General features: G+C 43.4%; 1 protein-coding gene across 4 annotated transcripts in view; it reads right to left on the bottom strand.

Moving 5' to 3' along the window:
* Positions 1-26703, bottom strand: part of PIBF1 (progesterone immunomodulatory binding factor 1) — a 391620-nt gene that overhangs the window by 279534 nt on the left and 85383 nt on the right. For all 4 annotated transcript variants that reach the window (XM_029603019.1, XM_029603020.1, XM_029603018.1 and 1 more), the window contains exon 7: positions 8489-8597. In XM_029603019.1, coding sequence (XP_029458879.1) covers positions 8489-8597 — 109 coding nt within the window. The remainder of the gene's footprint in view (positions 1-8488; positions 8598-26703) is intronic.

Here is a 26703-nt window from a genome sequence, read left to right as displayed (position 1 = left end):
ATGCAAAATTTTACTCCAGTGAGCAGTAAGATTGCAGAGATCAATTTATGCAAGGTCTGAGTCTTCCAAAGCTTTGTCTGGAAGATCTTGCAAAATTAAATTTTGCTTTTAGATCAATGGAGAACCAAGCAGCCATTAAGGAACTGCATAATTTTAAGACTCCTGGCCCAGATGGCTTAGATGCATACTTCTATAAAAATTTGTCCACATATATAGCATCAGGTGTGCAACATCTCTTTGAAGCAATGACTTCTATAAAGGCTAAGCAGGATTCTACTAAAATGCTATGATCATAGTACTATCTAAGCCTGCAGGGATCCGAAACAGACAGGATCTTATAGATCTGATTTCCCTGTTGAATCAAAATTTAAAAGTATATGCTAAGTTGACTGCAAATAGATTGAATTATGTTTTGCCCTGTCTCATTCATCCAGGGCAAGTGGGTTTTATCCATGGCTGGAAATCTAATGCTAATGTAAGGAAATTACTGATTGCTTTGGAGCAGTGTCAATGGGGACATGTTCCTGTCTTATTAGTTGGATTTGACTCCAAAAAGGCATTTGATTGTGTATCGTGGTCTAAAATTTATCATCTACGTTTGGTTTTCAGGAACAAATTTATGACAATATTTGCATCCTGCGAACCCCACTGCAGATATGTTAATGGTTGCCTGTCAGAAACTGCGGTCTTGTCATCCACAGAACAATTATGTGCCCTTTGCATGCATACAGAGCAGGGTTTATACAAACAACTGTTTAAAATGTCATTATGTTGGAGCCATTCTGATGCACTGTTTTTGGTCCTTATGCGCCGCTTTTGGGATTTTATTATTGGGGAGTTGATTATGACAAAAAGGGCGGTCTTTATGACTGGGGCTTTTTTATTCTGGGCCATTTGCCAGAAATTATTCTTATCAGTACATTTCACAAACTGTATTCAACAAAAGCTTATTTGCCAAGTGGTGCATCTTGATAAAATGAAGGGATGAATGAACATCCTTCAGATGTATTTTTGTGGAAATATAAAATGCATGAAATGTTAATTATGGAATTTCGTACTGCTGTCATCAGTACACTGAAGCAGAAATCCATATTCCTTGGAGTATGGGATCCATTTACTCAACAATTACTTATGGCAGAACAAACAAGTTTTCAGTTTTGATATTTCTCTCTTAGTGTTGCGATGCTGCTCGTGGGCCTAGCCACGAGCAGCCTCTTACCTCCGCCGCCAGTCTCCCAGGCAGTCCCGACGCCATCTCTCACGGCCCAGAGGCCACCGCCTGTCTTCCGTGGCGGTTGGAGCTGTCGTCGTCCTGCCTTTGAGGCCAGGAGGCCGCCCACGTCTTCCTCCTGCATGGCGGGCTGGGCCGCCATACTCCCTCACAGTCCAGTGGCCGCCGACATCATCCTCTCTTCGGTGGTGGGCTGGGCCGCCGCTGCCATTTTCCTCTCCTGCACAGTGGGGCCGCCATACACCCTGCTGCCCTCGCAGCTTGAAGCCACTGTTCTGTTCCACCCCTGCGGCAGGAAGCCACCACCATCGCTGGGACCTGCTTTGCGGCCGCCTCCAGCCTCCTCTTCGCAGCATGGTTGCCGCTGTCGGTGGTCCCGCCTCCTAGGCACCGCGACCACACCTCTTCTGTCTTCTTAAAGGGCCCGAGGGGGGGAGTAGCCCCGCGGCTCCACTTGATGATGTCATCAGGGTGTCTCCACTGTTGCCCTATAAAAGGGCCCTTCGCCAGTCCTCCAGCGCCTTCACAAGGAGCCAGTCCGCTCCTGGGCTTCTCTTCGTCTCCAGCTTCTTCAAGGCACTCCATTCTTCATGGGAATTCCCTCATCACCTCCATCTATGGTTCCTGATCTCTTGTCTGATCCCGTGTCTTCAGATGTCCCTGACGTCCCCGTCCTTTGATGTCCTCATCTTCAGATGATCCTGATGTCTTTGTCTTCAGATGTTCCGCCTCCAGGCGTTCACTCTTTCCGGCTCCACTCCTTGGAAGCCTTGTCCTCTGATGTCCTGGTTCTGGATTCGACTCCTAGCTTCTTGCCGTCCTCTGTTCAGCTTCTAGATGACCTTCTGGTGCATTTTTCACACCAGGTCTGAAGTTTCATCTTCTTCTGGTTGACCTGTCAGGTGCGTTGATCACACTGAGTCACTGAAGTCTTTGTCCAGGTCGGATGCTGCTTCGAGTGTTGTCATGATTCCTCTTCATGCTGAGATTTAACCCTGTCATCTATCCATTCATCAAGTGTCCTCATCGACGTTCCTGATGTTCCTTTTCTTTGATGTCCTTTTTCCAGATGTCCTAGTACACCCCGGCTCTTTACTTCAGATGTCTCTGGGGCCAGCTCTAGTCTTCCCAGCCGACCCTGCTTCTAGATGACCTTCTGGTGCGTTTTCCACATTGGATCTGAAGTTTCGTCTTCTTCTGGGTGACCCTCAGGTGCGTCAATCACACTGGGTTACTGAAGCCTTCTCCAATGGGATTCTGCTTCCTGGGCTGCCCGTATCCTCTCTCCTTCCTGAGCCTCAGCCTTGCCTTAGCCTAGCCCTCTCGCCTAGTGTCTTCGCCCCACCATGTCTCCAAGTCCCTTTGTCTCGTCTAAGTCTTCAAGTGTCCTCGACCTCTGTCCATTCTGTCGCATCTGCCGTTCCCAGGCGGCAGGTCTGAAAGGGCTATCGAGTGGCCGGAGGGCTACCCCAGAGACCAGCACTGAGTTGTTGGGTCTCTTTTGGTGCGTTCAGGTTGGACAGAGGTCAGAGCTCCTGGTCTTCAGTCTGTTTACCCCTGCTTGGACACGCCTTGCCTGCCTTGGCGCTTCCTCTGAGCTCCCTCTGCAGTCACGCCATGGTGTAAGGGCACACTAACCTCCCCAGAATTGGGACCGCTTCCTAGCGCTCCCGCAACACAGACTTTTCATGAAGGAAGATGGAGTGAATTCATTCGAAATGCCATTCCTGCTACTGAGGAGATTCTTTTTCTTTCTGGTTTTGTGTGCAGGCTGTTGTCTGTGTGGACTATAATTTATCTAATTGGTTTAGATGCTAGGAAAGGATGTTGGCCTTTGTGGCTTTGTTCATATTACTTACTGGGGTGACGGATACAAGTACTTTGGACGTTTTCTTATCTGTGAAGGTATGTGTTGGTAGATATGCTAATATGAATAAATTCAAATTTTCATGGACTACAAACTGGTTAAAGGAGAGTAGGATTAAATGGTCAGTTTCCTCAGTGGAAAAAGGAAAACAGTGGAGTGCTTCAAGGATCTGTACTTGGACCGGTGCTTTTCGATATATTTATAAATGATCTGGAAAGGGATACAACGAATGAGGTGATCACATTTGCAGATGACAAAATTATTCAGACCAGTTAAATCACATGCAAATTGTGATAAACTGCAGGAGGACCTTGTGATACTGGAAGATTGGGCATCCAAATGGCAGATGAAATTTAATGTGGATAAGTGCAAGGTGATGTATATAGGGAAAAATAAACAATGTTGTAGTTATATGATGTTAGGTTCCAGATTAGGAGTTACCATCCAAAAAAAAGATCTAGGATTCATAGTGGATAAACACTGAAATAGTCGACTCAGTATGCTGCATTGGTTAAAAAAGCAAACAATGTTATGAATTATTAGGAAGAGAATGGTGAATAAAACCGAGATTGTCAGAATGCCTGTCTCACTCTATGTGAGACAGCACCTTGAGTATTGTGTTTAAATCTGGTCGCTACATCTAAAAAAAGATACAGCTGCACTGGAAAAGGTACAGAGAGGTCCGACCAAAATTATAAAGGGAATGGAATGTCTTCCCTATGAGGAAAGGCTAAAGAGGTGAAGGCTGTTCAGCTTGGAGAAGAGCGGCTGAGGGGAGATATGTTAGAGGTCTATAAAATCATGAGGCTTAGAATAGGTAAATGTGAAACTGTTATTTACTCTTTCAGATAACAGAATGATTAGGGGGCACTTCATGAAGTTAACAAGTAGCACATTTAAAACAAATCAAAAAAAATTCTTTTTACTTAATTAAGCTCTGAAGTTCGTTGCCAGATGATGTGGTTAGGGCAGTTGGTGTAGCTGGGTTTAAAAAAAGTTTGGATAAGTTCCTGGAGAAGTAGTCCATAAGCTACTATTAATCAAGTTGACTTAGGGAATAGCCACTGCTATTACTGGCATTAGAAGTTTTTGGATCTATTTAATGTTTACGTACTTACCAGGCAAGTAACCTGGATTGGCCACTGTTGGAAACATCATGTTGGGCTTGATGGCCCCTCGGTCTGACCCAGTATAGCAACTTATGTTATTAAAGATATTTATACAAAAAAAAACAAAAAACCATCCTGGAAGCCCACACTGGATGCACTTCAAGCATTACAAAAGAGGAAAGAAGGCCAATCACTGCTGCATGGTTAAAAGATGAGGTGAGAGAGGCTATTCTTGTAAGGATACAGCTCTGAGTGCTCTTCCAACTAAATAGTCCTCCCAGCTCTGTGGTCCTGTCTTACACCCGGAGCTATCTTTTTTTCTGTACAGATATGTATAAACTGAGCCAGTCTCAAGTTGCCAGAACTTGGTCCTATCTTCCATTCCTTGTACTCTGGCTTCATTCGTATATTCAGAAAATTTGTTTGCGTTCAGATGCTTCATTCAGCAATCCCGCTTGTCTTCTTTCCTGCGTTCCTGGATCTATATTTTGTTCTTGCTACTTGCCCTGCTCCAGGCCTCTCACTCTTTGTTCCTTTGGGGACTACCCCACTTCTCATGCCTCACTGGCCACCAGCACCAGAGGGATCAACCCAAAGTGAAGGTGGATGGCCTAGGCAGAAATCCCTCCATCACTGGTGGCCTGGATTCGATGCTCCTGGAACTAGGCCACTCGTTTCTGGAGCAACTCACAGATGACAACAGTCACAATTCTAGCCAAAAGACATCTATCAAAAAATGGGAGAGAGAACAAAATAAAAAAAAAACCAGGAAATAACATAAGCACTGGCAAGTTAAATGTAAAGCACTGATAAGGAAGGCAAAGAGGATTTGAAAAGAAGCTTGCAGGGAAGCAAACTCTCAAATACTTTTTCAGGTACATTTGAAGCAAAAAGCCTGCGAGGGAGTCAATTGGAGCATTAGATGATGAAGGGTAAACGGGGCACTAAGGAAGGATAAGGTCATAGCAGAGAGGTTAAATAAATTCTTTGCTTCGGTCTTTCCTGAGGAAGATTTAAAGCAGATACCCATGCCAGAAGTGATATTTAAAGGTGATTTAAGAGGAACTGAAACTAATTTCAATTAACCTGGAAGACATAGTAAGTCAAACTGAAAAACTAAAGAGTAGCAAATCACCTTACCCAGATGGTACTCATCCCAGTGCTCCAAAAGAACTAAAAAATGAAATTTCAAACCTACTACTGATAATCTGTAAACTATCATTAAAATCAGTATCTGAAGACTGGAAGTAGCAAAATAACCCCAATTTTTAAAAAGGATTCCAGGGGTGATCCAGGAAACTACAGACCAGTAAGCCTGATGTCATTTCTAGGAAAAATTGTTAAAAATATTATAAAGAACAAAATTACTGAACATATAAATTGTCATAATTAAAGGGACAAAGCCAACATGAATTTAGCCAACGGATGGCTTGCCTCACCAATCTGCAACATTTTTTGAAGGTGTGAACAGACATGTGGATAAAAGTGAGCCAATGGATATAGTGTGGATTTTCAGAAAGTATTTGACGAGGAACCTTATATGAGAGACTCAAGTAAATTAAAAAGTCATGGCATAGGAGGAAATGTTCTACTATCTTCTATACTGGTTGAAAGGTAGAAAACAGAAAGTAGGACTAAACAGTCAATTTTCTCAATCTAGAAAGGTGGAGTTTCCCAGGGATTTGTACTGCGACCACTGCATTGTTTTTTGGGGTTTTTTTTTAATATATATTTATAAATGACCTAGAATTGAGAATAATGAGTAAGGTGATAAAATTTGCTAATTCAAAATGATTCAAAGTTGTTAAATCACAAGAAGATTATGAGAAATTTCAAGAGGACCTTGAGAGAAGGGCCATCCAAACAGCAGATGACATTTAATGTGGACAAGTGCAAAGTCATGCAGGTAAGGAAGAGCAACCCAAATTGTAGCTGAACAATTTAAGGTTCCACATTGGAAGTCACCACCTAGGAAAAGATCTAGGCATCATTAGGGATAATATGTTGTAACCCTCTACTCAATGTTGGGCAGTGGCCAAGAAAGCAAATAGAATGCTAAGAATTGGGGGAGACTGGAGGTGAGAGGAGCCGAACTGCCTAGCCTTACCACCTGATTAGCCGGGTGAGACTACAATCTTGTGGGACCTGCCTTGATGCCCTGATCCAGCTGGAGCTGGTTGTTGTCATCAGGAGGCGCGGAGGGTGACGTCACCAGGAAGCGACTGCCACTTTAAAATCCGCGGCAGTGCAACGAAGTACCTGGGGAGACTGGAGGTGAGAGGAGCCAGGCTGCCTAGTCTTCCTACCCCCTGATTAGCCGGGTGAGGCTACAATCTTGCAGGACCTGCCTTGATGTCCCGATCCAGCTGGAGCTGGTTGTTGTCATCAGGAGGTGCGGCGGGTGACGTTACCGGGAAGCAACTGCCACTTTAAAATCCGCGGCAGTGCAACGAAGTACCTGGGGAGACTGGAGGTGAGAGGAGCCAGGCTGCCTAGTCTTCCTACCCCCCTGATTAGCCGGGTGAGGCTACAATCTTGCAGGACCTGCCTTGATGCCCCGATCCAGCTGGAGCTGGTTGTTATCATCAGGAGGTGCGGCGGGTGACGTTACCGGGAAGCAACTGCCGCTTTAAAATCTGCGGTAGTGCGGTGCAGATTTAGGCTTAGGCGACGCGGCGGTAGTGCGGTGCACTACCGCCGCGTCGCCTAAGCCATGCGCTCCAAAGAGGCGCACGGCTTTGTCCGGCTGAGATTGGCAGACTGGGCTTGATTGCGTATATTTTCCCCTTTTTTGTTAAATGGGGAAAAAAAGGAAGGCAAAGCTTACATCTTCCTCTCCTATTAAGCCTAGAGGCCCAATGGACAATCACGTTCTTAGATTGATTGAGTCGCCAAATGAGGATGGCGAGGGGGCTCTTTTTTCAGCTTCCCTGAGTCCTGGCGGGGGTCTGTCTTCTCCTCCTCAACCATCAACACCATCACTCGATGTCAATAAGGTATACGACATAATGCCTGCTGGTGGCATTGACTCTGAAAAGTCACGGCTTGATTTAGGAAAAAATTACAAATGTTTTTCACCACTGCGTGGCAATCCCAGTAGGCCTCCGATTCGGGTACCCCTCGTATCCTCAGGTTGCATCGCCGGTTGCGATTCTCCAAGTCTTCAATTTTTAAGGAGAGAGTAGCCTCCTCTTCTGCAATCCGGTCACTCTGCGCTTGCAATTTATCAATTTTTTCTGCCTGATAATCCAAACTGAGATCACAGTCCTCTATGCGGCACCCAATCTCCGCCATCTCTTCCTTTAGCTCACCAAATTTCTCCATCATTTCCTTTTTGTTGTTCTTCATATCACGCCGGATTTCGCTGAACCACTGGCGGAATTCATCACAAGTGGGCATCAAGGTAGGTGGTTCGAGTTCATCTGCTGAGGAAGGGCGCTCCCCGGCCTCATTAGTCTCAGCGGCCTCAGGCTCTCCGTGCTCCTCCAGGCCCCCTTTAGCGCTGGTGCCTTTAATATAGGAAAACTGACTCAAATCCGTGCCTTTTCTTTTGGCGGCCATGCTCTCTGTAGTGCTGGGTATCTCCGGGTGAAAAATTACTCGTACCGAGGGAGGATGGACATAGATCTATTTAAAAGCTCAGGATTGGTGCTTCGGAGCTCCGGTTCAGGCTGCCATCTCTGTCGGTGACGTCACCGCCCCCTCGTGTATGCATGTTTTTATGTAAGCTTTGATTGTATGTATATATATATATATATATATTATGGCTGGATATAATAAAATGTTTTAGCGATTGAAAAGGTGAATTATTCAATCATTGTCTCATTAGCCTAAGAAAATGCCCCTGCACAGCAAAGGCCAAGATTGCAATTTCCTTTGTTGAAATTTTAAGACTATTTATTTATTTACAAATACTTGTATTCCGCATTCACTGAAAAAATTTGTCTGAAGTGGAGTATTGCTTTCACGTCTGTAGCTGAAACTTCAAATAATTCAACCACATCAGATTTAATGAACAATGCTGATTCACTGAACCACTCCAGAGAAAGAGAAAATAGAAGAAGCTGGGCAATTGACTATTTGACACAAGATGTCCGAGGAAAACTGTGAAATAATATGTTGATCAACAGATACTCTAATTAAACCAACCTTGTTACAGAAATATTGTGCAACTTGTTCACAATCAGGGGCTATATTAGGAGGTTTCACCTTTGAGCAGGCTGTTGGAAATTAGGTTAATTCAATAGACATTTGTTTCACATGAAACAGTTTTACACTCACCTCTTTAGACAAATCGTTTCTCTCTTTGGTTTGTGCAGTGTTTGAAATGTCTAGTATTTCAAATCTCTTTCGGAGATCTGAAACCTCACAGTCAAGTGCATCTCGTTCCCTAAAAGAATTATGGCTGATAAATATTCACATGCTATCATACTTTTAAAACAACAAATAAAGATTTACTGCACAATTTTTCACAGCTACATAACTGTTTTACATACTAATTAAACATTTGGGGTAGATTTTAAATCGTAAGCGCTCATGTTATAAAATTGTGTGACCGTGCGCACATGCGCACCGGATTTTATAATCCACGCGCTCGGGGGGGAGGGGGGGGACTTTTATAAACTCTGCGCAACGATGCAATCTGGGCTTCCCCAGTTCCTTCCCAGTCCACTCCAATTAAGGAGCGGACTGGGAGAGAATTTCCTTAACCCCCTGCCTAACCTTTCTTTCCCGTCCCCTCTCCACCCCCTAGCCTAACCTACTTGGGGGAATTTTTTTTTATTTTATTACTTGCTGCTCCTGGAGCAGAAGTAATTTATGCACGCCGGCCGGCTGCCAGTGTGCGCTGTCCCGGCCGGCCTCCATCCCTCGCCCCCTTTTTCAGGGTTCGGCACTTATTCGAGCACCGGGGTTTACGCATGTGGCCAGGCCCATTTGAAAATTTGCCTGGTGCGCGCAAGGCCCTGGCCACAAGCGTAAACCCCGGGATTTACACACACAGGAGTTTTAAAATCAACCCTATAGTGAACGCTAACACTTGCTATGCTTTAGTGTACTTCTGATTGAGACAGTATTATTTGTTCTTAAAAAGAATAAAATTATACAAGATTCACCCAATATTAACAAAAACAGGATCTACAGTAAAAAAATAACTGTAAGGTTAAAGTTGTTTCTTTGTGGGTGTTAACTGAACAGTATGAATGAAATAAAAAAAACCCTACCATGTATTTACAAATTTTAGGTATGAATATTCTAAGTAGACCTCAGCTCTATATTTGAATTTTAACCTATTCCAGTTCAACATAATGTGTTAAAATCTATCCCAATTTATATATGATATAGTAAGCAATCCTCAATTACTGATACTGGGGAAGTTGCAGCTCATTTCTCCTGGCTCCTCAGCTCTGAACTCTTGAGGATGTTGTGATAAGAGATGGGGTGAATGTTATAGTTTAGGATAAGAAAGGAAAGAGACTCAGCTTCCACATACTTTGGACTGGAAATGTATGGGACACTCTGCACAGGGACTTACAAAGCTTAACTCTTAAAGGAAGAAAAGAAACTATATTAAGAGAGAAAAACATGTTACATGAGCAACTTGGACTTTTACAAAAAACAATTTATGTACATTACAAATAATCCCTCTGGCACTATACAAACAATCCAAATTTTGGCATCAGTGGCAGCTAAGGGATCTTTCAGTCACAGACAAATACAGACATTGCTGCACTACACATACACTATAAAGGATCTACGTCACCAACCAATCTTATTGGTAACAATTCCTAGCAATAAACAGCTACCATTGCACCTTCAAAACTTAGCAATGCTGGGGACATTCCACAAGTCTTGATGCACAAATAACATCAAAAGTAAACAACTGCCATTTAGAGAGGTCCCATACCAGAAAAATCTAAATACAGTCATAAGCCTACTACTTCTTATTTCTAACACGCTACTCAATACATGCAGCATTGCACAAAAACACATAACAGTCAGACCCTTCTGTAGAGCTTAAAATGTAATCAAGACAAACATGCAGGGCAAAAGAGATTTTGGGAATTTTGTTTATTAAAAAAATGGAATAATCAGGGATTAAGATTTAAAAGAAGCCAGAAAAGGATGGATTTTTAGATTGGATTTGAATAAAGCAAGAAAAGGAGCATGATGCACCAACTCAGGAATTCAATGCCAAGCAAACAGTGCAGACAGGTGGAAAGCAAAAAGATTGGAGCTGGCATGGAAGGACATAGATGACTTTCCAGGTGAGCAAAGTTCACAAGGAGGGGTACAGAAAGAGACAAGAGAGGAGTAGGTTAGTAAAAGGATCTTGAACTGTATGCAGAAATGATTAGGAAGCCAATGTAGTGACTTGAGAAGGGGGGATATATGGGCATAGCTACTTTGGCAAATTAACAGGCCGATACAGTACAGTGTGCTCCGATGGAGCGCACTTTTAACCCGAATTTGGACGTACATTTTCGACGCGCTAACTTTACCTCTTATTCAGTAAGGGGTAATAGTGCGTCAAAAACGCGTGTCCACCCTCCCCCCCTCGCCCCGAGACAAATAGTGCCCGCAACATGCAAATGCATGTTGATGGCCCTATTGGTCATTCCCGCGTGATACAGTAAGTAAAATGTGCAGCCAAGCCGCACATTTTACTTTACTTTTACTTGAAGAAATTAGCGCCTAGGCGTTAATTTCTGCCGACGCCGGGGAAGTGCACAGAATAGCAGTAAAAACTGCTTTTCTGTGCATCCTCCGACTTAATATCATAGCGATATTAAGTCGGAGGTCCCAAAAGTTAAAAAAAAAATTTTTTAAATCAGCCCGTGGCTCGCAGGTTGAAAACCGGACGCTCAATTTTGCCGGCATCCGGTTTCCGAACCCGTGGCTGTCAGCGGGTTTGAGAACCGAGGCCGGCAAAATTGAGTGTCGGCTGTCAAACCCGCTGACAGCCGCCACTCCTGTCCAAAAAGAGGCGCTAGGGACGCGCTAATGTCCCTAGCGCCTCTTTTTACCGCGGGCCCTAATTTAAATATTTTGTTTTACTGTTTCACGCGCACAGGACACTGGCCTGTACATTCGCCCGCTCTCCCGTGAACTTTACTGTATCGGCCTGTATGTTGTGCAGTTGAATTTTGGATTGTAGTGGAGAAAGCGATCAATCGGAGACCTGTGAGAAGCATGTTTCAGTAGTCTAAGCGAGATGTGATGAGAGCGTGGATAAGGATTCTGGTAGTGTTTTCAGAAAGGAAGGGGCAGGCTTTGGTGATAATGTAGCAGAAGAATACACATTTTAGCAGTGTTTCGGATATGTGTAGAGAAGAGAGAGAGAGACAAGTCATTGATGATAACCTCAAGTTTATGGACTGAAGGGGCTGGAGCATGACAGTGTTCTCCAAAGAAACCGAGAAATGGGGAAGATAAAGAGTTCTGACAAGATCATGTTGAGTTTAAGGTGATAGTGGGACATCCAAGATACATCAGAAAAGCAGGCTGAAATCTGGAACAGGATTTCTGATGAAATGTCTAGTGTAGAGAGGTAAAACTGGGAATCATTGTCATAAAGATGGTATTGAAAGCCATGAAAATATATCAGAGCACTAAGAGAATAAATATAGAGAGAGCACAGAAGAGAGTCCAGGACAGAGCCCAGAGACACACCAATTGATAGTGGGATGGCAGCAGAGGACACACTAAAAGAGCCATGGGAGAGGAGGGAAGAGAACCAAGAAAGGAAAGACTGTCAAAATTCAAATGAGGACAGACTACCAAGGAGTAGATGCTGATCAATCCTATTAAAAGCAGCAGATAGGTCAAGAAGTATAAGAATGGAGTAAAGACCTTTGGTTTTAGCCATAAACAGTTCATTGGAGACTTTGGCAAGAGCTGTTTCTGTGGAATGCAGAGGACAAAAACCAGACAGGTTTGAAATGAAAAAAAAAAAAAAGTCAACACAGCAGAGGTGAGCAGTACGTTCAAGTAGTTTGGACACAAACAGAAAGAGGGAAATGGGACAATAATTAGCAGGGCAGATAGGATCCAGTGAGGGTATTTTGAAGAGTGGTGTAAACACAGCTTGTTTGAAGGCAGAGGAAAAAGCTGCAATGGAAAGAAACAGACTGAGGATGAGACAGGAGGAAGGAATGTCTGCAGAGAAAACCATTTAGGAGACAGAAGGGTATAATTGAATTATTTAATTTTATATATTTTATTTATATATTGAATTTAATATACCATCTGTAAAAGCAATTTATCCAGGCAGTTTACAATATAATTGAAATTAAAATACAATCAATATAAACACAGACAAAGCTCAATAATTTATCCAGGTAGTTTACAATAAATTTGAACATAAAATGCAATTTAAACACAAAGACAAAACTGTATAAAAACAAGAAAACAGTATGAAAATATAAAAAGTGGAATTCGGGTAGCTGATCTGCTTTTGACTGCTTTCCAAAATTTAAAAAAAAGTTTAATTATGTTTGAACGTCAGCGGGAAGGGTGGGCCTGATGGAAAAAGTAAAAATCCAGTCTAATAACTGGGGGTGGGGGAAGATGAAAAACTGAAATGAGGGAAGGGGGAAGTATAAGTGATCTGGTTGTGCGCTCAAGATTTAATTTTGTAAAGCTTGTCATGGAAGTAGTCAACCATAGTATGGGCAGTCAGCAAGGGGGAGGTGGGAAGTAAAGGCAGTTTGAGGAGGGAACTGAGTGTGGCAAACAAACGGCAAGGATATGATGCAAGAGTTTTATCAGATGAACGTTCGACTTGCTTGGTAAGTGCAATATCAGATTGGAAGGTGGTCAGAATGAATTTGAAATTTACGAAGTCAGCATGAATGCGGGATTTTAGAATGGGATGCTCCGTAGAGCGGGTACAGAGCATAGGAAACAAATTTTGAGGGTGAGCTAGGGTTGGGGTTGATGTGCTTTAAGAACATAAGAACATGCCATACTGGGTCAGACCAAGGGTCCATCGATCCCAGCATCCTGTTTCCAATAGTGGCCAATCCAGGCTATAAGTACCTGGCAAGTACCCAAAAACTAAGTCTATTCCATGCTACTGATGCTATAAGCCTGGTTGAACAACCATGCTTTTGACTGCTTTCCAAAATTAAAAAAAAAGTTTAATTATGTTTGAACGTCAGCGGGAAGGGTGGGCCTGATGGAAAAAGTAAAAATCCAGTCTAATAACTGGGGGTGGGGGAAGATGAAAAACTGAAATGAGGGAAGGGGGAAGTATAAGTGATCTGGTTGTGCGCTCAAGATTTAATTTTGTAAAGCTTGTCATGGAAGTAGTCAACCATAGTATGGGCAGTCAGCAAGGGGGAGGTGGGAAGTAAAGGCAGTTTGAGGAGGGAACTGAGTGTGGCAAACAAACGGCAAGGATATGATGCAAGAGTTTTATCAGATGAACGTTCGACTTGCTTGGTAAGTGCAATATCAGATTGGAAGGTGGTCAGAATGAATTTGAAATTTACGAAGTCAGCATGAATGCGGGATTTTAGAATGGGATGCTCCGTAGAGCGGGTACAGAGCATAGGAAACAAATTTTGAGGGTGAGCTAGGGTTGGGGTTGATGTGCTTTAAGAACATAAGAACATGCCATACTGGGTCAGACCAAGGGTCCATCGATCCCAGCATCCTGTTTCCAATAGTGGCCAATCCAGGCTATAAGTACCTGGCAAGTACCCAAAAACTAAGTCTATTCCATGCTACTGATGCTAGTAATAGCAGTGGCTATTTTCTAAATCAACTTGATTAATAGCAGGCAATGGATTTCTCCTCCAAGAACTTATCCAATCCTTCTTTAAACCCAGCTACAATAACTGCACTAACCACATCCCCTGGCAACAAATTCCAGAGTTTAATTGTGCGTTGAGTGAAAAAAAACTTTCTCTGATTAGTTTTAAATGTATTTATTTATTTAAAAACTTTTCTATACCGTCGTTAAGCTAGTTGCCGTCACAACGGTTCACAAGAAGGCACATAATTTCAAACTTAGATGTGTTGATTTATATTAACTAAACAGGTGCCATCAAATACTGTAACAGTTTCATATTAAATATTACTTGGTTGTGATAAGTCATGTCTACTTTAAGTATATCTGCTAAAAGATAAATTAACACTTAAGTCTGGTCCTCTGTTGTTGCAATCTAACAGAGGTAAAGTAAAATAGAATATACACACTCACACACACACCATTTGAGTAAGCTGATGTGTGTGTGTGGGAGTTCTTCGGACCGCATCATACAATTCCCTGGATTCTACACTTCATTCCCTTTGTGGTACGCTTGCTTAAATAGCCATGTTTTTAAACTTTTTTTGAATGCTTTGATGTCTCTTTGTCTTCTGATTTCTAAAGGCATTGTGTTCCATATTACCTGCCAGGGATAGGGCCCTATCCCTTACTTGAGTTAGTCTGGCTGTTTTTACTGAGGGAATAGTTAGTAGGGCTTTGCTTGCTGATCTCAAGTTTCTATTAGGGACATGTACGTGAAGGGCTGTGTTCAGCCATTCTGCCTTTTCGTCGTGTATTAATTTATGTATGGTGCATAGAGTCTTGTATTGAATTCTTTGTTCAATGGGTAGCCAGTATAGTTCAATTAGGGTTTTGGTGATATGGTCTCTTTTACTTTTACCAGTTAAAATTCTTGCAGCTGTGTTTTGTAATACCTGTAGTGGTCTTATTGTGGTGTGGGGTAATCCTAGTAGAAGGGCATTACAGTAATCAGTGCTTGAAAAAATTAATGCTTGTAGTACTGATCAGAAGTCAGTTGGTGTTAGTAGTGGTTTAAGTCTTCTGAGAGTCATAAGTTTGGCGTAACCTTCCCTTACCTTTAGAGATATATGTTGTTTCATACTTAGTTCCGTATCGATAATCACTCCAAGGTTTCGTACTTTCTCTGCTAGTTGTATTTTTTGGTTGTGTACATGCTAACTTCATAGAGTGTCCCCTGGTCCCTCTATTATCTGAAAGAGTAAATAACCGATTCACATTTACCTGTCCTAGACCTCCCATGCTTTTAAACACCTCTATCATATCCCCCCTCAGCCATCTCTTCTCCAAGCTGAAGAGTCCTAACCTCTTTAGTCTTTCCTCATAGGGGAGCTGTTCCAGCCCGTTTATCATTTTGGTCGCCCTTCTCTGTACCTTCTCCATCGCAACTATATCTTTTTTGAGATGCGGTGACCAGAATTGTACACAGTATTCATGGTGCAGTCTCACCATGGAGCGATACAGGGGCATGATGACATTTTCCGTTTTATTCACCATTCCCTGCCTAATAATCCCTAACTTTGTTTGCTTTTTTGAGTGCCGCAGCACACTGAACAGACAATTTCAATGCATTATCCACCATGACACCAAGATCTCTTTTCCTGGGTGGTAGCTCCTAATATGGAACTCAACATTGTGTAACTATATCATGGGTTATTTTTTCCTACATGCATCACCTTGCACTTATCCACATTAAATTTCATCTGCCATTTGAATGCCCAATCTTAAAAGGTCCTCCTGCAATATATCACAATCCGCTTGTGATTTAATTACTCTGAATAATTTTGTATCATCTGCAAATTTGATGGCCTCACTCCTCATATTCCTTTCCAGATCATTTATAAATATATTGAAAAGCACAGGTCCCAGAACAGATCCCTGAGGCAATCCACTGCCCACCCCCCTCCACTGAGAAAAATGTTCATTTAATCCTTCTCTCTATTTCCTGTTTTTTGACCAGTTTGTAATCCATGAAAAGACATTGCCACCTATCCCATGACTTTTACTTTTCCTAGAAACCTCTCATGAGGAACTTTGTCAAATGTCTTCTGAAAATCCAAATACACTACATCTACCGGTTCACCTTTATTTACATGTTTATTAACCCCTTCAAAAAAGTGAAGCAGATTTGTGAGGCAAGACTTGCCTTGGGTAAAGCAATGCTGATTTTGTTCCATTAAACCATGCTTTTCTATTTGTTCTGTGGTTTTATTTATTTATTTATTTATTTATTTTTAGTTTTTATAAACAGACGTTCCTGTATAAAATACATATCACACCGGTGTACAGTGAAGTAAAAAACTGTCGCCACGTGGGCGGATTACATTATAACAAATAACAATTAACATTTAAATAACATTATAAATATTATAAATACATTTAACATTTTTAACAGATAACATAAAGATTAGAGGAGAGGTTACAGTAAACCATCGGGGTTGATTAAGATTCAATGATGCTCTTCAAGGACTATGGGCAACAAGTGAGTCTGGTCAAAGGCTAAACTGAAATAGTATTAGCTCATCCTGCTCTTAGTTCTCCGGGAAAGCTTGTGTGAAGAACCAAGTCTTTAGTTTCTTTTTGAATGTATTATGGCAGGATTCAAGGCGAAGGTCTGTAGGGAGTGAATTCCAGAGTGTGGGGCCCGCTGTGGATATTGCGCGTTTCCTTAGAGCGGTTTTTGCCGGCTGGGTGGTTAGCAGGTTCTTGTATGCGCTTCTGGTCGGTTTCTTGGAAGTATGTAGTTGGAGTTGGTAAGTTAAGTTGAGAGGCGCGATGTTGTGAAGGGCTTTGTGTATCATCATAATGGTTTTGAAGTGAATCCTATATTTAATCGGTAGCCAATGGAGCTGCTGAAGGATGGGGGTGATATGTTCCCTTTTTTTGGTGTTTGAGAGAATTCTAGCCGTGGCGTTCATTACCATCTGGAGTGGTTTGGTGGTGCAGGCGGGAAGTCCCAGAAGGAGAGAATTGCAGTAGTCCAGTTTTGGGAGTATGATGGCCTGTAGGACCAGGCGGAAGTCTCTGTAGTTTAGTAGTGGTTTTAGTTTCTTTAGTGTCTGCAATTTAAAGAAGCATTCTTTCGTGGTGTTATTTACGAATTTGTTGAGGTTGAATCTGTTGTCCAGCAATACACCCAGGTCTCTTACTTGTGGGGCGGAAGAAGTGACTGGACCTTGGCTAGCCGTTGGAGCGATGGGTAGAGAGTGATTTTCAGGAGCTATGAGTAGGATTTCTGTTTTGTTCGTGTTTAGTACCAGGTTGAGGCTGGCGAGTAGGTTATTGATTGCTGTGAGGCATTTATTCCAGTACGCCATAGTTATGTGAAGAGATTCAGCTATAGGAATGAGTATTTGAATGTCATCCGCATAAAGGAAATGTGTTAGCTTGAGATTGGTAAGTAGGTGACAGAGTGGGAGAAGATAGATATTGAAAAGTGTGGGTGACAATGAGGATCCTTGCGGTACTCCCATCTTGGATTCTATGGGGTGAGACTCTTTGTTGTTCACTTTGACCTTGTAGAACCTGTTGTCTAGAAATGATTTGAACCATTTGAACGCTGATCCTGTAATGCCTATATCTGAAAGACGCTGAAGTAGGCATGGGTGGCTCACTGTATCAAACGCTGCGGATAGATCCAGTAGAGCGAGGAGGCAGGGTTGACCTTTCTCCAGATTGAATATAATGGTGTCTGATAGTGAAGCTAGTAGGGATTCGGTGTTCCGGGTTTTACGAAAACCGAATTGGTTTGTGGTGAGGATGTTGTTATCATCGAGGAATTCTGAAAGTTGTCTATTTACAATTTTCTCCATAATTTTGGCAATCATTGGTAGGTTTGCTATAGGTCTGAAGTTGGCTGGGTTAGTAGTGGGAAGGTTAGGTTTTTTGAGGAGAGGCTTGAGCATTGCCAGCTTGAGTTGATTAGGGACATGGCCTTCAGTGAGGGAGCAGTTGATGATGTCTGCCAATGGTTTGGCAATGATGTTGGGGATGGAGCTCAGCAGATTGGAGGGGATGTGATCCAAAGGATGGGATGAAGGCTTTTGATCTTTAGAACACTTTCCACTATTTTTCCTGGCACTGACGTCAGGCTAACTGGTCTGTAGTTTCCCGGATCGCCCCTGGAGCTTTTTTTAAATATTGGGGTTACATTAGTCATCCCCAATGGATGATTTTAATGATAGGTTTCACATTTTTACTAATAGATCTGAAATTTCATTTTTTGAGTTCCTTCAGAACCCTGGGGTGTTTACCATCCGATCCAGGTGATTTACTACTCTTCAGTTTGTCACAGGCCTACCACATCTTCTAAGTTTACCATGATTTGGTTCAGTCCATCTGAATCATTACCCATGAAAACCTTCTCCGGCCAGGGTATCTCCCCAACATCCTCTTCAGTAAACACCGAAGCAAAGAAATTGTTTAATTTGCCCTTTAACCCCTCGATCATCTAATAGTCCAACTGACTCCCTCACAGGCTTTCTGCTTTGGATATATTTTAAAAAGTTTTTACTGTGAGTTTTTGCCTCTATGGCCAACTTCTTTTCAAATTCTCTCTTAGCCTGTCTTATCAATATCTTACATTTAACTTGCCAATGTTTTTGCTTTATCTTATTTTCTTCTGTTGGATCCTTCTTCCAATTTTTGAATGAAGATATTTTGGCTAAAATAGCCTCTTTCACCTCCCCTTTTAACCATGCTGGTAATCGTTTTGCCTTCCTTCCACCTTTCTTAATGTGTGAAATACATCTGGACTGTGCTTCTAGGATGGGTTTTTTTTGTTTTTTTTTTTTTAGCAATGTCCATGCCTCTTCCACACTTTTTACCTTTGTAGCTGCTCCTTTCAGTTATTTTCTAACTATTTTTCTCATTTTATCAAAGTTTCCCTTTTGAAAGTTTAGCACTAGAGCTGTAGATTTGCTTACTGTCCCCCTTCCACTCATTAATTCAAAATTAATTATGATCACTTTTGCCAAACAGCCCCACCACCGTTACCTCTCTCACCAAATCCTGTTCTCCACTGACAATTAGATCTAAAATTGCTCCCTCTCTCATCTGTTCCTGAACCAATTGCTTCATAAAATTGTCATTTATTCCATCCAGGAACTCTCTGTAGCATGGCCCGATGTTACATTTACCCAGTCAATATTGGGTAGTTGAAATCTCCCATTATTACTGCACTACCAATTTGGTTAGCTTCCCTAATTTCTGTTAGCATTTCACTGTCCATCTCACCATCTTGGCCAGGTGGACAGTAGTATACTCCTATGACTATACTCTTCCCCAACACACAAGGGATTTCTACCCATAAAGATTTGATTGTGCATTTAGTCTCATGCAGGATCTTTATCCTGTTGGACTCTATGCCATCCCGGACATAAAATGCCAGACATAAAGCACCACCCCGCCACCCAGATGCGGGTCAAGTGTGTCTAAAGTAGAGGCAGCAGGGAATCTGAGGGAAGACCCCGATGCTCCATCATTCGAACCACCAGTCTCCACACCACCAGGAATAAACAGATTTCGATACACTGTGATTCACAGGGGAGGGATCCCTGGATACTCTGTTCCTGGCCAATGGGTCAGTGACCTGTGTGGCTGGCCAGTGGGGCCTGGACTCTAAGGATTCCTGCTCACTCAGGGGAGCTTCCACTTCCAAGGAGACTGAGATCACCAGCAGGTTGGTCAGCACTGATTCCGATGCCCCTGGGCATCAGCGAGGCAATGGGCACAGATACCGATGCCAATGTTGATAGAGTGCCGACGAGAGCATATAAGGAATACTGCAGCGGCTCGAGGATCAATGATGCCACACGATGCCCCAACATCGAGGCCCTGCAGCGCCTTTTCAAGGGCCAACTGCACACATTTCTCCAATGCCTCCTTGAAGATCGCCGATGTCAACACCAACTGGGAGGCAGGAATGGCCATATCCTGTTGAAATGGAGGAGGATCAGTGGCCGATGATAGGATTGGTGAAACTGTGACAAACCCCGTGAATTTTAGAGAATGAGCTTTCCTCATCGCAGGGTCACTTTGGGTGTTTCTCGGAGGGGCCACACCATCCGGTGCTCAGCACCATGAATCAATGGGGGTCAATGCCGATGCTTCTTCGGTTTCCTTTGAGGCTTGGCATGGTCCTTCTCCGGTGCAGAGGTCAATGAGGACAAACCTGAAGTTCTCTGACTGGGAGGAGCTGGTTGATGGCCTGTTTCCATGATCCCTACTGGCTGCCACCCCCCCTGCTCCAATTTTTTATTTTTATATTCCAATTTTTACCCTTTATTCAGCACTTCAAAGTGGATTATATTCCTGTACTGTAGGTATTTCCCTATCCCAGAAAGCTTAGAATCTAACAGGCTGATACAGTACAGTGTGCTCCGATGGAGCACACTGTTAACCTGCCCTTGGACGCGCGTTTTCCCTTACCCCTTATTCAGTAAGTCTGATGCTATTAGGTGCCGCGGATTGGACGCGCAAATGCATGTTGATGGCCCCTATTAGCTATGCCCGCGCGATACAGAAAGTAAAATGTGCAGCCAAGCCGCACATTTTACTTTCAGAAATTAGCACCTACCCAAAGGTAGGCGCTAGTTTCTGCCGGCACCAGGAAAGTGCACAGAAAAGCAGTAAAAACTGCTTTTCTGTGCATCCTCCGACTTAATATCATGACGATATTAAGTCGGAGGTCCCGAAGAGTAAAAAAAGTAAAAAAGAAAAAAAAATGTTAAAATGGGCCGGCGGCTGTCGGTCCAAAACACTGCTGTAGGGCCCTCTGCAAAAACACATTATCTGTATGTTATATAATCTTCATTGGCTCCCAACTGCATGGATTACTAAATTTAAAATTTTAATGCTAATTTTTAAGACAGTTGATGGCTAGGCAGCAAGCTCTTTTAAAAATGTATAGACCCACTTGCCTATTAAGATCTTCATTCCACTGCCTGCTTGAACTGCCCTCTGTGAAGCTGGTCAGATTGGCTTCTTAGGAATGCACTTACTTATCAACCCAAAGCAGAGTTGCTTACCTATAACAGGTTTTCTCCTAGGACAGGAGAGTATTAGTCCTCACACACATGGGTGACATCATCAGATGGAGCCCAGCATGGAACTTTGAGAGTTCTAGAATCTTTGAGATCAAACATGCCCTACTGAGCATGTGCAGCTGTAGTCATCACCCTGCCCACTAGGCAGAGTCCCTCAGTCTATGATATAGCTAACACATGGAGAAACCAACGTCCAGGGGAGGTGGGTGGGTTTTGTGAGAACTAATATCCTGCTGTCCTAGGAGAACACCTGTTATAGGTAAGCAATTCTGCTTTGGGCTGATAAGGAAGTGCATTCCTAAGGAGTCAATCTGACCAGCTTCACAGAGGGCAGTTCAAGCAGGTAGTGGAATGAAGATCTTAATAGGCAAGTGGGTCTATACATTTTTAAAAGAGCTTGCTGCCTAGCCATTAAAAATTAGCTTTAAAACTAGTGGGCAGGGTGATGACTACAATGCTTGGAAGAACAAGCAGAGAACTATGGCAGGGCCTGGAACAGACACTGCATGCCGAAGCATCAGACTTAGCTGGCTGTGCAGGACAGCATTAAGAGTTTCAGGGGATGAAGGGCAATCCCCGAAACAGACCTGAAGCCCAAAACTCTCGAGCAGGGAGATGAGCAACTGTCAAGAACAGGTCCATCTATCCTGTCCACAGGATAGCAGGAAAGCTCTTTGGGCATCCTAGAGAAATGAGAAAAGCTAAAGGCAGTATTGGCAGAGCATGGCAAAAATATATGGAAAAATGTGGTGTCTCCTGCCCTGCAGGTATACAGAAGACATACCACGAGTGCCTTAGCTAGTCCTCCCCTCCCCCCGACAATCCAGCCAGAAGTTGGAAGAGAAGAACACAAGGAGGCAGACTGGTGGACTGCCAGGGCAAGCAGAAGTCACCAGATTGTCTATCAACCCCAAGCTAACAACTCACTGCTGAATCCAGCAGGGAGTTACCCACCAAGTTAGAGCCCTCAGCCTGCTTGGAGCAGCGGAAACAGAGAGAGCTCCAGGGGAGAAATCCCGAAAGCTCTACTATGAGAAGAGAAGCTGGGGAATCACATGTGCAAATCCCGGTAGAACAGGATTTCATTATCTGGCTGGAAACTCGAAGGGCACAAGGGCAGGCCCAGGGCATTCTCAGAACAGATTTCCAAGCACCCAGCTGAGGTATCAGTACCCCCAGCCATGAGTGCACATAATTCCCCCCAAGGAAGCATGCCATCCAGCAATGGACAATTGTTGCATAACCTAGAACACCCGTCCGTAGACAGGATGATTCCGAAAAATGGGAAGAATAACTTGTATGCTACCGCAAGCAAAGAGCAGTGCCTCTAGTGCGGGATCACTCGGCCCTGAACTCCCTCAGCCATGGATATGGCGAAGGGGTGAAAGGCGTGCTCAACCTATTTGATGGAACAGAACTCTCCTGACAGAGGAGGGTCCCATAGCCAAAGACTGGCAATAGCGGTCCCAGAGGCCAGCAGGTGTCAAAGTGACCCTGGAGGGTCATCAGGGAGCAACACTGAAAAGGCTCCCTCGAATAGACCTGCTGCATCTCAGAGCAACCAAGGGAGAGCGCTACCACTCGACCGGTTCTCGGGGCTGGCAAGAAACTGAAAGCAAATGCCATCCAGAGCAGTGCCACCCCATTCTCAGAGAAGGGAGAAACGAGGTTCACCCCTCGAAGGGATGCATAGTCGGGCGGCCAGAGGGAAAATCATAAGGGTTGCCCTGGAACGCAGTCAAATCCCCCTTTCCAGAAGGGAGAGGGAAGCAATAGGACCGGGACCTCCCGATCCTAAAAGATCTTTCAACTCCCCAGAGGAGAGTCCTAGGTCAGTCCTGTGGCTGCAGAACACAACCTGTTGTGTCTGCCCGGAGGGAAAAAACACACACACACAGACACACAGATGACAGAGAACAACTGAAGAATCGAGCCCTCTGCTGTAAAAGCACACTGAGCTTGCAGTGGTATGCCATCCTATGGATGGCGGCACACCTATGATCCCATGTGCCATGCCTGTGGGTTGAATCCCAAGCCACAGCAAGGCCAGAGCACCATGTACCTCAGCACTGTGCGGTGCAGAACTGACGAGGCGGCTGAGACCATTACTGTCAATGGCAGAACCCTGGTATGGCTGAAGACTGCCCAAGCAGGGAGAATTCCATCTGCCATTGCCTGAGGCTCTGGAATAAATTCCTAGCCTTTCCCGACCGCGCATGCTGTGCATCAGTGTCACAGTAACTCCCAGCGGAGTGAAGAACAGTGTGATGACGGCATCCCCAGAAACACTGGAGCTCTGGGTAAGGCATGGTAGAGTGTGGTGGTCTATGGCGTCGCCCCCTCCAGTACCTATCGATTTGGGATTGATATATAACTCGTAGTATGGAGGTGTGCTTATTATATCAGGCCAGGCATGAGACTGGTGATTGTAGAGAGCTATTCATGCATGTTTGTCTAACTCTGTTTCATCCTAGGTTGCCTATTTTATGCTTTATGTATTTTATGATTATCTTGTTCTCCACTTTGAACTGTGGAAAAAGTAGGATATAAGTGATTTAAATAAATAAAATAAACAAACACTGTATTCCTATAATTGTATGACCCATAATAAAACAGAATAATTCACACAAGTTTCTGAGCTGTGTTGGTACAAGCAGTATGTATACAATCTGTTCAGCTTAACAAGGGCACCACGATCCTCTGAGGCTTGAGCTCCTGCCACCTTGTGCTCCTTCAACCAGCAAACCTAGTACAAGGTAGGTCAATAACTCATCTGCCTACTCTACTAGCTGCCTTGCCTGTGGCATCCTGAGAGGAACACAACACAGCAGGTCTTTGGTTTCTATCAACCTGTGTTCCTTCAACCAACAGATCAGAAGGCATATGTCATAGGATTACCTTACAGCAGCTGTATGTTTGTCTCTCTTTGCTTTCTATGGCTTCACTTCACAGTTGCAAAGGTTAAAAATATGCATGAGGCGTGGACATTGTTTAAAAATGCCATCTTAAAGACCGGATAAAATCTCTCTCCTGCATTAAAGAAGCCCAAATAACTGCCAGCATTGTTTAATGGTAAGGTGAAAGAGGCAGATAAAGGAGTATGTTTCAACAAATGGAAAGCTGGCCCAAATTAAAAAATAAGCAAGAGAATAAGTTCTCACAGGTTAGGTGAAAAACAGTAGTAAGACAGACGAAGAGAAAATTTGAGAAGAGGAGGTTTGCCAGAGAGGCAAAACCTAATAATAAAAACTGTTTCAAGTTTATATGAAACCAAAAGCCTATAAAAGAGTCAACTGAGTCACTAAATGACTGAATTAATTCTTTATCTCAGTCTTTACTGAGGAGGATATATTTAACTAAAATATTTCTATACCGCTTATCTAACCATGAATGCATGCCCAAAGCAGTGTGAAAAATAAAATTGAAATAAACACCAAAAATAAGCATACATAACATACAAACATAACTGGGGGAAAAAACAGGTTCTGCCACTCATTCTATTACAAACGTACTTCCTTTGGGATTGCTTCAATAGCCTTTTTTGTTAATCCATTCTCTATTACTTCATAAGTGAACTGAACCATTTTTTTTAATTTTTTCCCTAAAAGTCAGGCAATTTAGCTCTGCTCTGATATCAAGAGGAAGTTTATTCCAAAATTACAAATCCATCATAAAAAAATACCAAAACCAAACAGTCAGTCATGCAGCTTAGTCTTTTCTACCTCTTTATAGATTGACATCACAATTAGAGATCAACACAAATATAAAATTCTCTGAAAGGCATACTAATGTAGTTCATTTTTTATTTTTTTACATTTTATTTATAAGAATTTTAAAATACATAAATGAAGATAAAACTTGAAGAATAGTTAATGGAAAGCAATATGATGAAGAATTAACATCTCAAGAAAAAAAATACATCCAATACAAACATACGGGTGACATCATCAGATGGAGCCCGATACGGAACACTTATGTCATCAACGTTTCTAGAATTCTGACTAGGCACACTGAGGGGCTGATGCAATACAGTGCGCTCAGCTGAGTGCACTGTTAAACCTGCAGTTGGACGCGGGTAGAATAGGCACTAATCAATCCCCTAATGCAATAAGGGGATTAGCGCATATTCAACGAGCATCCAACACGGAATGAATCTAATAGCGCTCATCACATGCAAATGCATGTGAATGAGGCTATTAGGCATTCAGTCCCGATGCAAAAAAAAAAAAAAAAAAGTGAGTCTCAAATGCACATTTAACTGTCATTTATTAACGCCTGCTGGAGCACATAAAAAACAAGTACAGAAAAGCAGGAAAAAACTGCTTCCTACTTAATATGGTTGTGATATTAAGTAGGATGAAAAATTAAAGAAACAAAAAAAGTTTAAAAAAAATTGCAGTCGGGTTCAGGAAACAGCGCTTGAATGACAAGCATTTGCTTCCTGAACCCTCGGCGTTGGTTTTCCTTACCGGTGGCCGGCTATCTGCCGGCCAGGAAAAACGACGCTGATAAACTCGACTGAATCATGAAAACCGATTGGGTTCTCGTTAGCAAGGAGGTGCTAGGGTCGCGCAATATTGCATGGCATCCCCATTGGGGGCGTCTGGGGCATGTTAAGAGAGTGGGCGCTGACTGTTCAGCGCCCACTTTCTACACAAATTCATTGCATCGGCCCCTGAGCATGGCCAGCCTGCCCTATTCCGTGTGTCCACATGGGGTCCCTTTTCAGTCTCGTAACAGAGAATTAAGATTTAAAAAAAAAAATAGGAGAAACCAGACTCCGTGGGGTGGCAGGCTTTCTGTGAGGACTAACATCCTGCTATCCTTGGAGAACACCTGTTACAGGTAAGCAACTCTGCTTTCTCTGAGGACAAGCAGGATGGCAGTCCTCACACATGGGTGAATCCTTAACTACAGGCTGCTCCCCAACACAAAACGGGGACCAATAGACACCTAACCAGGTGCCAATGGGTACATAATCACCGGTGCTGTTGGTAACAGAGAGGGAAACAGTCCTAGGTTGGGAGAGTTGGGTTCTACACCTGAAAAAGGTTACAGAGGACAGACTGTCTGAAGCTACTATCACATCGGCCATCCCTATCAAGACAATAATATGATGTGAATGTGTGGAGAGAACTCCACGTCGCAGCCTTGCAGATCTCCTCCATGGGAACTGCTCACATAACAGAAGGAGATTCAATCTGCTGCCAATTGGATAGTGTGTTTGGCAACGGCACCTCCCAACCTATTCCTATCAAAAGAAATAAAAAGTTGGGTAGACTGTCAATTGGCTTCTGTCCACTCCAGATAGGCGGCTAAGGGAAACTCCAAAAGGAGATCCCCTGTTGCAGAATGGAAAGTACCCACCGCCAGGCCTACGATTCCCTGAAAGACGGAGTGACTTGGATGCAATCCTGAAAGCTCTCAGTGGCTTGGCGCCACTGTGACCTCAAGGTCCATTGGGCTCTGCGCATGTGTAAGCGTGCCAAGGGAGTGACAGATGGTTGCAGCCATGTGGCCCAACAGCCTTATGTACCACACTGACACCTGTGGGCTCTGTTGAACTTCTGTTGCAATAGTCACCAAGGCGAGAGCCCTCTGGCAAGACAGAAATGCGCTCCCAGTCTGTGGAGGTGTGCCACCACGGCCAGGCATTT

The sequence above is a fragment of the Rhinatrema bivittatum genome, chromosome 5 (genome assembly GCF_901001135.1).
Source record: "Rhinatrema bivittatum chromosome 5, aRhiBiv1.1, whole genome shotgun sequence".
In the NCBI taxonomy this organism is placed as follows: Eukaryota; Metazoa; Chordata; class Amphibia; order Gymnophiona; family Rhinatrematidae; genus Rhinatrema; species Rhinatrema bivittatum.
The sequence above is the reverse complement of the archived record's forward strand: the minus strand, read 5'-3'. Positions and strand labels throughout refer to the sequence as shown.